The following is a 15,170-nucleotide window of genomic DNA, read 5'->3' on the forward strand; positions in this document are numbered from 1 at the left end:
TCCGCTTACCCCTCCGTTTCCTTTGGAACTGGAAACGTCAAACGAAAAATTTGAAAATATAATTGACTTTGGCAACCCTTCTTATTTTGACGTTTAGAAATGTCATTTCGAAATGTCAGATGTTTGAATTGATTGAAAAACCCTGGAATGCGGAATCACGCGGTTCACACCGTTCTTCCGTGTCCTCGTCGCCGATTCACCACAAGCTGGCCAGCGAGGCGGGTGAGAGGTCTTGCGGAAGTTCGCGTCATCAGTTCCGGACCGTACGGTTTCAGTACGGCGTTCGTTCCGACAAAAGGCAGCTTGCACCGAAAAGCGAGGATCGACAAGTTCACACCAAGGAAGCCAGAGTCACGCTGAAATAGGTTCTGATGACGCACCGCCACTGGGACCACGCAGAAGGCAATGAATGAAGTTCTACCAGGCGGATCCCTCGTTTACAAGCTGTCCATCTACGGTGATAACGACGAGCGCATCGGCCAGTTGCATCTCCCCACCGTGGTACCCCGGAAGATCATCTTCATCGGGGATACACTCTTCCTGACCGCTGGTGGTCTCTTTTTCGAGGGAACCACTTAGCAGATGTACGAGGTGTATCGAGGCCACGAGTCGGCGCTAAACAACCTGCGCTTCGCAAGTACCGTCGAGTCGGACAACGTGAACATTACGCAGCTGCTGGGTATCGCGAAGGAGGGGGATTTGGAGGAACAGCGACCGATAGTGCAGGAGAAGTGTACAAAAGTTTTCTCAAGGGTTAACGAGGCTACTGTGCAGAAATTCATGGGCAAAAGTACCCCGTTGGAGACGAGATCATGGTTTTTGGTCACGAAACAAAGCTTCAGGGGGTTTTACTATTTTAGAAAATGTTGAAGGGGAATGTGGGGCAAGACATGTGCAATAGGGACAATAACTCGTGGGACCATATGATCCAAGATTCTTTTTCAGTAATTTTCAACCCTGTTGTCGGATGACATTGAAATTAAACAAATAATCCAAATTCTCCTGTGTGCTAGGTTGTAAGCTTAACCGCGCGTGCTGGGGAGAGGGAGTGGGCACTGACAATGATAAATTAAACCACCTCGACGACGGTTCCACCGCTCCCAACTCCAGCTGCGACCGCTTGTTCTTGGGTTCGCTGCGGGCGTGTTGGACATAGTCTCATGATTGGGCTTCACCTTGGAAATGTTGTCCGACAGCGGCTTATTGACTTTCGCATCCCACAGCAGCATAGTCTTGACCATTACGCCCAACACTCCCGGGCACAGCAGGACGTGGTGGGTGGCCGTGTCGACGTACACGTTGCAAGGATCTCCGGAATGGATCATCAGTCGTTGATGAACTTCATCGACTTGGCACGCTGAACACGCAGCTTACTGGATACGACCCGGCGAATAGCTCAACGGTGCCGAGGGCGAAACCGAATCTTTTCTGGACGGCGGCGGTCAGCTCGCGAACGTGCAGGTGGCCATAATGATGACTCGGTACTGGTCGGGGTGACGCGAACCTCCACACCGGAGTAGCCATTTGCGACCAGTTGACGAGTCAGGAACTCGTTCAGCTCAGCAAGAAACATGCCAGCTTTTGAAGTTTCGGCTCAACGGTTTATGCCGAACTGTCCAAAGTATGGGAACGCACTTTCCACTAGTTGCTCCGGGTTCGTCCAGTGGTGGAGTCTGGTCGGTCTTCGACCGGGGAGCGGAAAAAGCGGAGTGCTAAGGCGTCATCCATAAAGTACGTACGCTCTTAGGGGGGGAGGGGGGGTTACAGAATGTATGACAAGATGTGACGAAGGGGGGAGGGGGGGGTTTGCCAGATTGTGACGTCACGCTAGGTTTTTTATGATTGCATAATATTAATTTGAAATGTACACAATTAAATTAAATCCTCTTTTCTAAAATTGTTTGCTTACTATTATTTAGAAGCACCGTCATCAGGGGTTACATTGGGTCTAGGGGGTGAGATTGGGTCATACAAATTTCTGCATTTTTGTATGACCCAAACTCACCCCCAGACCCAATGTCACCCCTGATGACGGTATCACATTATTATTTATAATATAGTCACATTTTTTTTCAGCTGGAACTTCAATATTTTGCTAATTCTTGCTTGATAATAATAATTTTCAAAGCAGGGTGTTCAAAAGAAACCTGCTATAAATAGTTCGAATTTATTAGATACAAAGCTGTGAAAAACAGTTTTCAAGATCTTTAATACTTTAATATACCAGGTCTTCTAATTTTTAAAAATACAAAACTGTTGTTAATTTCTAAAAAAATAATAATTAGATAATTTTTTTCATATTAAAATTGCCAAAAATACCAAAATTTTGAGAGTTTAAATATATAAAAAGCATAAAAAATCCAATCGAAAACAAGGGGGGGGGGGTCTGACAAAATGTGACGTACTTTTTGAAGGGGGGTTCAACCTTTTGTGACAAAGTGTGACATAGGGGGGAGGGGGGGTTAATTTTGGCCGATTTTTGCGTGACATACTTTATGGATGACGCCTAACTGCGTTGGTGCCTGTGTTTGCATGGTTGGTATAGGTTTTTGGTGCATCGGATTTTGTCCCAGTCTGACTTGGCTGTGACCGAACAGTTGCATCTTTCGTAGATTTTCAGTTTTGGCTCGCACGCCTTGCCTCGGAGGTTACCCCGCCGGGGGTTCCTCACAAACCCCTATTCGGCGGGAACGGGTTTGAGAGAAGGAGGCAGTCCGGACCGTCTGGAGGAGGTTAGGGCTTGTGGTGCGCTGTCGAAACCGGCACCTAGGCAGTAACAGTTCAAGGAATGATCCTCGGTCGTCGGAACTATCGATTAGTGCACCCGTAAAAGTCAACATTCTCGCAGATTTTGCATCGGTCGAGTTGTCGTCGTGTTGATCATGGGGCACGGTTCAACTTAGATGCGATTATCTTCTCTCGACATTACAATCAAAATGTTGGCTACGACCTGCTTTTGCCGGCGTATAGACTACGGGTGAGACTCACGCTAGAACAGGAGACCTACGGAAAAAAGAAATCAGTTCAGCGTGCTCCTATGCGTCAGCGAATCTCAATTCATGCCACCACCCATTTTCCTCCCAATGTTCGATTGATTCGACTCGAGCCCGGCGAAAGGCTCACGCTGCAATCCGTTTGACGCCCCCGAGAGCCCGGATGTTGCTTAATCCGTCTTACCATTCAACCTACCCGGTCTTCAAAACCTCAATAAAAATCAGAAAGTTCTGAGTTGGCTCCCTTTTCGGCAGAATTCCAGTTCCCGGCAATACCGCAGAATTTGCCAACGAACCTCTCTCTGGCACCGCCAGTTTCGGTAACATGCCACGGGCCTGCCTTTGTCGGGTGGTTGGCTTCCGGCTTCCGAGGTGGAGTACTGCCGGATCGAGGCCATGCGTGTTAGCAGGGATCGGGAAACAGCAGAGTTCAGTTGTAGCGCCATCAAGCTGGGACGGGGTACGGTCCACCTGAAGCCGATACTGGTGATGCCAACGGGTGCCATCGTGGTTTTTTGTTCCGGTTCTTCAACTCCCTGGCTCAATAGCGTCGCAGGATGACCGGGACACGTCACTGTGCGGGCCCGGAGCGGCTAGTGGATAATTCGATCCAGCAGTGGGTCATCACGATGGCCAGAAAAGGTTCCCGAGCTTTGAAATGGTTACGGACAAAATAAAGAGATACGCAAACAAATTTGCAAAAGTAAATATTTACATGTAAGCAGTGTTGCGAATAAAGTAGATTTTGCGGAAAAACCAAGGGGTCTCTCAATTTACCGTGACTTTGACCATTCACGGTCATTTCACGGGAATCACGGCAGGACCACTTTTGATTAAGGTTTTTGCACCGAGTGTCTTGTCGTGTCGTCGATATCCTGTTAGTCAGACAAACCGGAAATTTAAATTAGGACAAGTAAAATCGAATGTAGAGGAGTCACTTTCCGGAATTAAAAACGGCCGATTAATGCAAGGATTTAAGCTGACTTTTTATTCTCCGCAATTTCTCCCGTCCGTCCCAAGCGTCCGTCCAAACCTTCCTCTCCCTCCACGCTCCACGCTTAAATCAATCTAACCACATACTCTCTCTCGCTAACTGATCCACGTCGATCTCTCCCTACATCCCCCTAAAACGTATTTAGTTGATAAGCCACGTAATCCCGGAACCGTGAAGGTTCCTGACGCTTCCGTGCCCGAGCAGCTACGGTACTCCCTGTTGTCATCTCGGATGGTTCGTCAGCAATGTTCTCGGATGACGTCTCCTTCTCCATAGATGCAGAATCCCCAGTTGCTTCTCCATCGGCGGTGGTTTCGTTATCGGTTTCACTTTGCTGGATCTTCTTGAGGTGGGTAACGTTCCGTCTGAACTCCTTTCCGGTTTTACAGATTTCACCGTAACGTCGGAACCGGTCTTGGTCATCACAACAAAATCCTCGTTCATGTATTCAGTACTCAGCTTGTTGTCCTTTTTCATTCTCTTCATGAAAACATGATCGCCTACACTGATGTCACTCTCCTTGGCTCGTCGTTTCGCGTTTGCATATTCCATCCCCTTCGCCTTTTGCACACTGTCCTTGTACCTAACCTCATCGTCATCCAAGCGAGTAACAGTCAACTGTGGAAGCTTGGTACGAATCGGCCTACCCATCAGTAGCTCCGCTGGTGATCGTCCTGTTGTAGGGTGTGCCGTAGCACGATATGTCAGAAGGAATCGTTGCAGTTCAGCTCGCCAATCCTGCCCCAGTTCCTGGGCAATTTGTAGTCGCTTCAAGATTGTCCGATTCTGCCGTTCGACCTCTCCATTCATCTGGGGCCAGTAGGGCACAGTATTTATCAGCTTTACTCCATAACTTTGACAGAAGTCAGAAAACTCCACGCAATCTTCACTCAGTTGCGGACCATTGTCGGCGGTCACGGTCAAAGGTACCCCAAAACGACTAAAGATTGCCCTTAGCTCCCTAATGGTGTCCTCTGCTGTGATGGTTCCCATCTCACATACCTCGTAGTACCGAGAATAATAGTCAACAACTACTAACAAAAACTGTCCTTCCGGGAGTGGGCCAAGAAAATCAATGGCCAGATCTTCCCATGGCCTTGCGGGTAGTTCTCGACGGCTCATTGGTTCTGGCGCAGACGGTGCCGAAACCAGAGTACATCCTCGACACTGAGCTACAACACGATCCGTGTCCTGGTCCAGTTTCGGCCACCATACTGAAGATCGGAGATGACTTTTCATCATACGGGACCCCGGATGGCCTTCGTGTGCGATCTTCAATATCTGGTCTCGCAGCCGTTGAGGAACAACAACACGGTCTCCACGCATCAAAATGTTACCCAGACGACAAAGTTCCTTACTTACAACTCGATACTGCAACGGTAGCTCAAAAAGCCGATCCTGGTCCAGGAGCTCGAGTATGGACTTGATCTCTTCGTCCTCTGCTGAACATCTCTCAAGCTCCTCCCAACGAATCGCAATGTTTACCGCCGCAGATTGGGCGATCTCGTTGATGAAAAGTTCCTCTGAGGCGTCGAATGGCTCCGGCGCCATCGTTGACAATCGGGAAAGAACATCAGCAATGTTTTGATCGCCTGGAATATGTTTCACGACGTATTTGAAGCCTTGCAATCGCAAAATCCATCTTTCCATTCTTGCGCACGGCCTTGATCGAGGGGTGAAAAGGTACAGCAGAGCCTTACAATCGGTCAGAAGCTTGAACTCCATCCCAAGCAGGTACATTTGGAATTTCTCGACGCTCCAGACCAAGGCCAAGGCCTCTTTCTCCGTCTGACAATATCGCTTCTCCATGTCCGTCAGAGATTTCGACGCGTAGGAAATAACTCGACAAGCCCCATCCGATTTCCTCTGTATCAAAACAGCTCCGAGTGCCGTTGGACTGGCATCCGCAAACACCAAGGTGGAGTCCTCAACCGAGAAGTGTCCGAGACAGCTGGAGTTTGCTAATGCTAGTTTGATCGCTTCAAACGCATTTTGTTGCTGCTGGGACCATTCGAACTTTTGTGAATGATGGAGGAGTTTTCGCAACGGTTCGTCGATGGTTGCTAAGTTGGGAATGAACTTGTTCAGATAGTTTGCAAGGCCCAGAAAACTTTTCAGCTCGTTCACGCTTTCAGGGCGACGGAAGGACACAAGCGATTCAATTTTAGACGAAACTGGTCGAATTCCATGTGGCGAGATGACGTGTCCCAAGAACTCCAGCTCAGTGACCCCAACAATGCACTTAGCGTCGTTAAGAATGACTCCGTAGTCATTGAGGCGTTTCAATACTTCATTCAGTCTTGCATCGTGCTGGTCAATGGTTTCGCCTTCCACATAAATGTCGTCCAGGTAACAGATTGTCCCTTCGCAACCCGCTAGAATTCCTTCCATGACCCGCTGGAATATTTCCGGCGCTGATACCAGGCCGAACGGTAGCCGTTTGAAGCGGAACAAACCTTTACTTGTGATAAAGGTCGTGATGTCTCTCGATTCAGGTGCCAGCTCAGTTTGCAGGAATGCCTCACGGATATCTAGTCGGCTGCGAATTTTTCCTTTTCCAATCCGCGCGAGAAGTTCATCAACAACCGGCATAGGAAAACGCTCGCGTAAAACTGCTTCGTTCACACGCCTCAGATCCAGACATAAGCGCAACTCCCCATTGGCCTTTCCCACTACTACTAACGGTGACACCCACGACGTTGGGCCGGTTTTCACCTGTGTTAAACGAAATAATGAAGCAATTTAGTAATTACATGTCAGATTGACTTTTTATTTGTAATGATGAAAACGTTCCAAAGAACTGATCCGTTGGTGTGTACAAAGTAAGTATAGATTTTAGTAGTTCACCTCGATTATGTCTCGTGCCAACATTTCCTCCAACTTTTTGTTCACCGCGGCCTCCAACGGAATGGGAACTCGTCGAACTGGTTGGAAAACAGGCTTGAACGACGAATCCATGTGTATGTTGACCTGCACGTCCTTAATTTTACCAAATGGCTTGGTGCTTTGATCCACGCAGTTAACCCCTACTCTCAGCACGCCCAGTGCTTTGGAGGTTGCATTGCCAAGCAAGCAACATTGACCTTCTTCCACGACAAAAAATGTCGCATCAACCGTTCGTCCGCTCACACTGACACTGGCTTGGAACGTTCCACGTATACGCAACGGCGCACTACTTCCATAACCTCTCAGCACCTGGTCAGTTCCTTTTTGCATCGAAACCACATGAACGTGTTCTTTTTTCAATTTTTCCCAGGTCGCTGTGTTGATCACGTTGGCGTCCGATCCGGAGTCTACTAGCATTTTCAGTGAGACCCCTCCGACTGTACAGCTAATGGTATTCGATTCGTTACCCGAGTAGAAACAGTAGTACTCCTTCTTCGACTGTGTTTGAGCTTCTTCCTTCGGTTCATCCTTCGGCAAAACCTGCCGTGTCTCTTCGCGTTCCACCACGTGGACTCGTTTGGTGCCCTGCTTCGACTGCAATCGCTTGTTGCACACAGCTCCGAAGTGCCCAATTGTCTTGCAGTGATGGCACATTTGGTCTCGAGCTCGGCAATCTTCCGAATTGGCGAGATGTCCTGGAACGCCGCATCTGTAACACTTCGCATCGCTTGCGGTCGGTCCAGACCTTGTGTAGCGCTCCGGCCGGCTGAAGCGATCCGGTCGGCTGAAGCGATCCATTCGGTTGAAGCGCCCCGTACGAGGGTATCTCTCCACGCGAAAAGCCTTCTCCATCTGCGGTTCCGGTACCTTCAGCAATCCGATATCTTTAACCTGCTGTTCCACGCACTCCATCGATGATCCGAGCTCTTCAATCTTGGCGAGCGATCTGTCTCTTCGCATGATGCTCCGTCGCAACTCATCGGAGCTGCATCCCGTCGTGATGGTGTCGATGATGAGGATTTCCGTCAGGACTTCTCTCGTTTCCGGTGAGAAGTGTTCCATGCCACAGCAAGCCAGCTGTTGCCTGATCCGCATGACAAAATGCGCGAACCTCTCGTTCTTCTCCTGCCGCATTTTCCTCAGTCGCGCTCGTTCCAGTATGTACTGACGGGTTGGTTCGAAGAACTCATTCAGCTTGTTGATAGCCGTGTCGTAGACGGGCAACGGATCTTCAGGTGCCTTAACGCTGTCGGGGAAACTATCGAAGACTTTCTGTAGTTGTCTACCGCCGAAGTGCAGCAGTTTCGCCCTCTTTTACGCTGATCGCAGACATCGTACGCATCGAAGTAAATCTCCAGAGCCGACCTCCAGCTTTTCCACTCCTTTGCCAGGTGACTCCGTTCAATTTGCTCGCACCGAAACGGTGGAACAGGCCGAGCATCGTCAACCTACAAACGAAAAGCATATAATTTGAAACGATTTGTTTCGCAACATTCATCTCATATTTGGAAAACTCTCAGAAAATGTACACTTTCTAGATACACAACAAGCCTCGATTTGTTTTTAAAAAATGCAACTACTCCTCAGAGTATTTATTGAGTAAAACTCTTAGAAAAACGCTTACTCCTTAGAGCTTTGAAGCAACAAATCTCGATTTGTTTGAAGTACGAACTACTCCTCAGAGTATTTAGCAAATTTCTTCAGAAAACGCTTACTCCTCAGAGTTTCTTTTTTTTTTTTTTTTGAAGCAACAAACCTCGATTTGTTTAGAAAATGAAACTACTCCTCAGAGTATGAAGCAAAATCCGTTCACTCCTCAGAGTTAACTGCTAATCCCCTCAGGGTTTCTTTTTTTTCAGCAGTAATATTTGTAAACAAATCTAAGTGTAACCCCACGTCAATTCGAATTCTAGTACTGCAGATATCGCTGCTAGCAAATATCAGTGCACGAGAAGAAAAAAAAACATGGCGGCGCTACGCCCCGATGGGGCCCGATATTTCATCAAACAGATTTTCAAGCTGCATCGTTGGTTTCCACTAAATTCCACTAAATTCTGCCGGGTTTGCACACTTACAATTCCTTCCATGATGTCCTCGTCGCCAGATGTAGAGGAGTCACTTTCCGGAATTAAAAACGGCCGATTAATGCAAGGATTTAAGCTGACTTTTTATTCTCCGCAATTTCTCCCGTCCGTCCCAAGCGTCCGTCCAAACCTTCCTCTCCCTCCACGCTCCACGCTTAAATCAATCTAACCACATACTCTCTCTCGCTAACTGATCCACGTCGATCTCTCCCCTACAAATCGTGTACACACTTCATATACATATCGACTCAGAAGCAAATTCTGAGCAAATGTCTGTGCGGGTAGTTGGATGTTGATCAAAATAATTGCACTTCTGGAGTTTTTTTTTTTTTTTTGAAAAGGTCCAATAAACCAAATTTCCATTTTTTGCTTTTTGAAACCGCCTTGAGCCAGGAGTAACAAAAGCATCCAAAAAGCAAAAACTGATTTTTTGGTTTATTGGACCTTTAAAAAAACTCCAGACATGATTATCTCGGGCCTGGCTGAATCGATTTTGTCCGTTTTGTCATTCGATCCGTCTTGAGGTCCCCTAAGTCACTATCTATAAATGGTGATGTTAAGTTAAGGTGAAGCCGTTGATCATTTTCGAAGAAAATTGATCATCACTCTAAAATTCTCTGTATTGAATTCAATTTAACTAATTTCTACACCAAAATTAATCAGCATGTGCCGGCTGTTGCCTTCTTAAAGCCAGTGAAAGAATTTTTGGTCTAAATCAAATGTGTTTCAAAATTTATATAATTTTGTGGTACAATCATTGAGGTCCGAGTTGGCAATCGTTGATTAATGACGATTTCCATAACTTTGCAAGGAATGTGATAATCGTTACCAAAAGGAATCAGCATGTGTAGGGCACTATTCTAAACAACTTGTGGAAGGAATTTTGTCAAAATATTGATTGCGACGCAAAATTTATATCTTTGAACGAAAAATCATGGCAATGGTGGAAGTCTTCACGTTAAGTACTACATAAGTTAAGCTTATGATCGATTTTAACTAAAGTCAGGCAGATTGTAAAAAGGGTGGTCCCCTTGGACAAGCTGTCAAGTAGGAGCTTTTCTGTCAAGAAGGAAGGCATCAATCACCGAGGTGGTTTAAAGTCACGTTTTTTTAATTATATTATGATTTGTACACTAAATTCAAAAATATTTATCCTGTAAGAGGCATTTACATCATTCAATCATGCTGTTTTATTTATTCATGTTTAGCAAATCAAACTCATAGTAATACAAAATTTGAACCCTCCACTCAAAATCATTTTACAAGAAACCACGATTCATTACAGCGTCCCAATGTTTCAACTTTAGCTGGCGAACGAAGTATTACGTTTAAAGGTGCTCAATTGTATAACTTTTTTTCAAATAAGTTTGGTGATTGCTTAAGCCTATCTATTTTCAATAAACAGCTTACCAATTTCCTGTCTGAACCGGCTATCCTAGAGAAACTTCTCAAAACCTACGATTTCCAGATATAATAATTTCTTTTTTTTTTCTTTTTTCTTGCTTCCATTTCGTAACTGAATTGAACTGATACTGTTGCTCTGCTTGTTCTTTTTTATCCTTGAATTATTTGATCCTGCTTTGCCTTTTCTTTCTTTTATTCCTTTTCAGATGATTCAGCCAGGAGTGTAGGAGTCCAGCTCAACCGAGCTCCTCGCGAAGATGGAGCTCTGGATCCAGCCGTGTTATTTGTATTTTGTCACTCATGTATTTATGTTTTGTATTATGTGTTTACAAAAAGAAGTAGGTTTTTGGTGCCACTGCTTTGGTGGCTTTTCCTGCCTTAAAAAAAGTAAAAATAAAATTCAAATTCAATTCAAATTCAAATTCAAAATTTTTCATTGATTAACCACCCTGCACCGAAGATGTGCTTTGAAGCAGGGATGCCATATGAAATTTAGAATTATCTGCCAAATTTGCCTCAGCGTTACACTGCTAACATGTCCAGTACCAAAAATCATGAAGCTTTATAGAGTTATCTACATGCGCATGTATTGCGTGTACATACACGAAAAAGATTGAGGTTAAATTTTGTACCGGCCAGCAAAACAAATGGCGTGCTAATGTGCGTGAGATTGGGCTTAGATAACTCTATACCCATGTTGCCCAAACTATGGCTCGATAAATGTACCCTCTCCCCAAACGGAGCTACCCTGAAGGCCCCGGTCACCTCAGATTGTGGCCAATTCCTATACTTGGAATATCCCGGGGCTCCCAGTCATTTCAGTTGGTCATCTGTTCTCACGTTTAGGTAAATGAGAAGCCTCTAAAACACAGGAAATCTCTTCCGGGCGACTTTCGAAAATGGCATTAAATCAAAAACTAGAAATTTGGTTTATTGGACTTTTTCAAAAAAAAACTCAAATTATTTAAGACATTTTTAAAAATCGAGAAATTTAAACATTTTTAAAAATCGAGAAATTTGAACATTTTTAAAAATCGAGGAATTTAAACATTTTTTAAAATCGAGGAATTTAAACATTTTTAAAAATCGAGGAATTTATGAGCTTCAAAAAAATTTAAAAATCCTATAAAATCTTGAAAAACAAAATTCAAATAATTTATTAAAATTCAAGAAATTTAATAAAACTCAAAAATTATAAAAAAAAACATTGTCCGTCTTTTTCACTCATTCGGGAAGATTCGGGGACACACAGATCTCCCAAAAATAATCTGGCAACATTGTGCTTAGTAGTTCGTCGACAAAACCAAGGAAAAGCTTTTCGACAGAGCTGGCCGGTATGCGGCGTCCTCGCAAACAAAAAAAGCGCTCCCGACGCGATCTGTCATCGTCGACGGTCGACGAAGCCCCGCAAAGAATTATTTACGGTACCAAACAAAAACAAATTCGTTTGTTTTACCTAAAAAGTTGCAATTTTTGGTGGATAATTTGGTGATTCGGGTTTTAAACATTTGCAAAAAGTGACAAAAAAGAAGCGGACGATTTAACCATGCCACCGAAGCTAAAATTCTCCGAGGGTAAGTTGTTTTTTGAAGACAATTGAAGATCGAGTAAAAATTGCTATTTGTTTTCAGGGGAGAAGGTTCTCTGCTTCCACGGACCACTAATCTACGAGGCCAAATTGCTCAAAAGTATGGTCATGAAGGACAAGCAGGTTAAATACTTTATCCACTATGCCGGCTGGAACAAGAAGTAAGATTCACCGTCATTGATTGACAAGTATTCAGGCTAATGGAACTCTCTTTGCAGTTGGGACGAATGGGTTCCGGAGAACCGGGTCCTCAAGTACAACGAGGCCAACGTGCAGCGCCAGAAGGAGGTCACCAAGCTGCACTCGTCGCTCGCGGCCAAGAACAAGAAAGCCAACGCAAAGGCCAAGAAAGCCGACACCAGCGCCGGTTCCAGCAAGGATGGCGATTCACGAGCGTCAACCCCCTCCAAGGAAGTAGGCAAGGAAAAGGACGGACCTTCCTCCTCGTCTGACACTCCCGGCACGGTCACACCCACCACTTCTGCCTCGAGTACAGCCTCGACGGCACCGGCGCCGACCAGCAGTCGCAGCCGATCATCGGCAAAATCCGCCGGAACGCCCGTGGGAGCTGCCGGAACTCCGGTATCAACATCAACCCCGACCGCAGCAACCCCCTCCACCACCACCACCACCAAGGACAAATCCGAGGAGAAGGAAACGCCCATCGAGAAGCGTAAGTCAGAGGACCCTCCGGAATCCGGATCGGCCGCCGCCCGCAAGAAACGAGGCCGCAGTGACACGACCTCGTCCAACGTCGAATCCGAGGACCAGTTCCTCTCGAAGGTCGAGGTCAAGATCAAAATTCCCGACGAGCTCAAGCCCTGGCTCGTGGACGATTGGGACGCGATTTCGCGCCAAAACAAACTGGTCGAACTTCCGGCAAAGTCCACGGTCGAAGAAATCGTCGAAAATTACGTCCAGTACAAAAAGGCCAGCAAAGTGTCGACTGCCGTCAAGGAGAGCGCCGTCCAGGACATCGCCAAGGGCATCATCGAGTACTTTAACGTGATGCTCGGCTCGCAGCTGCTCTACAAATTCGAACGTCCTCAGTACGCGGAAATGATCCAAACAAATCCGGGCGTCCCGATGGCCAAGATATACGGCGCATTCCACCTGCTTCGGCTCTTTGTCCGGCTCGGATCGATGCTGGCCTTCACCGCGCTCGATGAAAAAGCGGTCCAAAGCCTAATCGGACACATTCAAGACTTCCTGAAATATTTGGTCAAAAATAGCAGCACACTGTTCAATATGCAGCAGTTTGTCAACGCCAGTCCGGAGTATCACCGGAAGGCGCTATGATGAATGGACAAAGGAGTGATCCCTAAAAACTGGACTGGACAAATGAAATAATCGATAGCCGACTGCTTATTATTGACTTCTTTAGATTGTAGTGTGACACAATTTAACCCCAAACTTTTAAGGCATCCCTCCACTTTGAGTGTTATTTCTAATTACGAAATATAAACATGGGATTTAACATTGATGTATCAAACTGGAAGGTGTTTTTTATTGTTTTGATGAGAAAAAAACTCATTTTTAAAAGCACAGTTAAACTTGCAATTAAAATAACAAAATATAAATACAAAATACAAAAATTTCAATCCTGTGAAACTATGCTTTTAAATTTAAAAATCCTAAAATTTAAAAAAAAATGTATTATAAAAAACCTAATTTTAAAAATTCTGAAACTTAAATTTTAAAATTCTGTTTTGAATTCCAAAAATAAATAATTCAAAAATTTTAGAATTGAAATAAACAAAAGTTCTTAAATTTCAAAAACATAAAACTCAACGATTCTGATATTCTGAAGTTCTACAATTTTCCTTAATTCTTAAATTTGTTATTTTGTAATTTGTGTGTTTGTTTACAACAATAACCTGTTAGTTTTCAACTTTTTATCAGGCCAAGGAAGTAATTTCTTAAATAACTGAATTCTTAAATTCCTTTAAAAATTATAAAAAAAAACCGCAGATTCCTAATATTTATAAAATTCCCAAAAATTTCAAATTCCTCAATTCATAAATTCGTAAATCCTAAAAATCTAAAATTCCTTATTTCGGATTTTGCTGTCATTTTGCCGCCATATCAAATAAAAAATATGTCATATTTTAGAGAGAAAATTTAGACAATTTTTAGATTGGAAATTTTGACGAGATCTTCAGGCATTAGAGTACAAGCTGGTTTAAAAACAACTCTAAGAAACTAAAATTCTGAAGTTCTAAAATTAAATTTTAAAATTTACAAATCCTTTTATTGTTTCCTTCTTCTATTTTTAAATTCCTGAGTTCTTAAATTCCTTTATTATTTAACTCTCAAATTTCTTCTTAAATTCCTAAAATTTCAAAAAATCCTCAAATTAATAATATACATAAAATTCTCAAAAATTCATAAATTTCCAAAATACCTTCAATTCCTAAAATCTTAAATTTTAAAATTCTCCAATTCAAAAATTCCTTAATTCTTTAATTCTAAAATTCCTTACATCATAAATTCTCAAATTCTTTAATTCTCAAATTTTTTAATTAATAATAATATTCATAAAATTAAAAAAAAAAACAAAATTCCTAAATTTTCAAAAAAAAATCCTTCAATACCTAAAATTTTCAAATTCCTCAAAATTTAAAAATCCTTAAGTTCTTGAATTTTGAATTCTTAAATTTTTTAATGTTTAAATTCTTAAATTATTAAATTCTTAAATTCCCTTATTTTGGATTTTTTTTCAAATTTCCGAAGTGATAAATGCTGCAATTTTTGCCGCCATCTTACATTTGAAAAATATACATTTTGGAGTCATATTTTGAGTAAGAAACACGGATTTAGAGAATTAAGCAATTGGAATTTTTGATGAGAACTTCGGGCCATAGAGTACGAACCGAGGTACGAACTGGTTTTAAATATTTCAAATTCCTGGCTTCTTGGATTTTTTTTTATTTTTGAGTTTTAAAACTTTTGAATCAGTTTGATTGACTAGTTTTTTTTTTCAAATTTTAATAGTTTTTAAATTTGTTTCAATTTAAAGTTTTTGAAATTCATTATTAATGATTTGGTTTATGAATTTTAGATTTTTTTTAATTTGTAAATTACTAAATTTTAAAATTTTAGATTTTGTATTTGATTTTTTGAAGTAGTGATTAATTTATTTTTAATGTTTTTAACATGCATATTCGTATTTTAAAACTTTTGCATTCCTGTTTTAGTTTTTTGAATCTCAATTTCGAAAT

At 43.2% G+C, this 15,170-nt stretch overlaps 1 protein-coding gene and 1 pseudogene across 1 annotated transcript; one reads left to right on the forward strand and one right to left on the reverse strand.

The window, feature by feature from the left end:
• Positions 1 to 575: 575 nt before the first annotated feature.
• On the reverse strand, positions 576 to 1,666 carry LOC119768976 (annotated as a pseudogene).
• Positions 1,667 to 11,743: 10,077 nt separating this feature from the next.
• Positions 11,744 to 13,444, forward strand: LOC6047145 (mortality factor 4-like protein 1). The gene is made up of 3 exons (XM_001864206.2): positions 11,744 to 11,935; positions 11,993 to 12,110; positions 12,168 to 13,444. Exons 1-3 carry the CDS (start codon positions 11,908 to 11,910, stop codon positions 13,246 to 13,248), a joined length of 1,227 nt encoding a protein of 408 aa, XP_001864241.2. The 5' UTR covers positions 11,744 to 11,907; the 3' UTR covers positions 13,249 to 13,444.
• Positions 13,445 to 15,170: the final 1,726 nt, after the last annotated feature.

The sequence above is a fragment of the Culex quinquefasciatus genome, chromosome 3 (genome assembly GCF_015732765.1).
Source record: "Culex quinquefasciatus strain JHB chromosome 3, VPISU_Cqui_1.0_pri_paternal, whole genome shotgun sequence".
Taxonomy (NCBI): domain Eukaryota; kingdom Metazoa; phylum Arthropoda; class Insecta; order Diptera; family Culicidae; genus Culex; species Culex quinquefasciatus.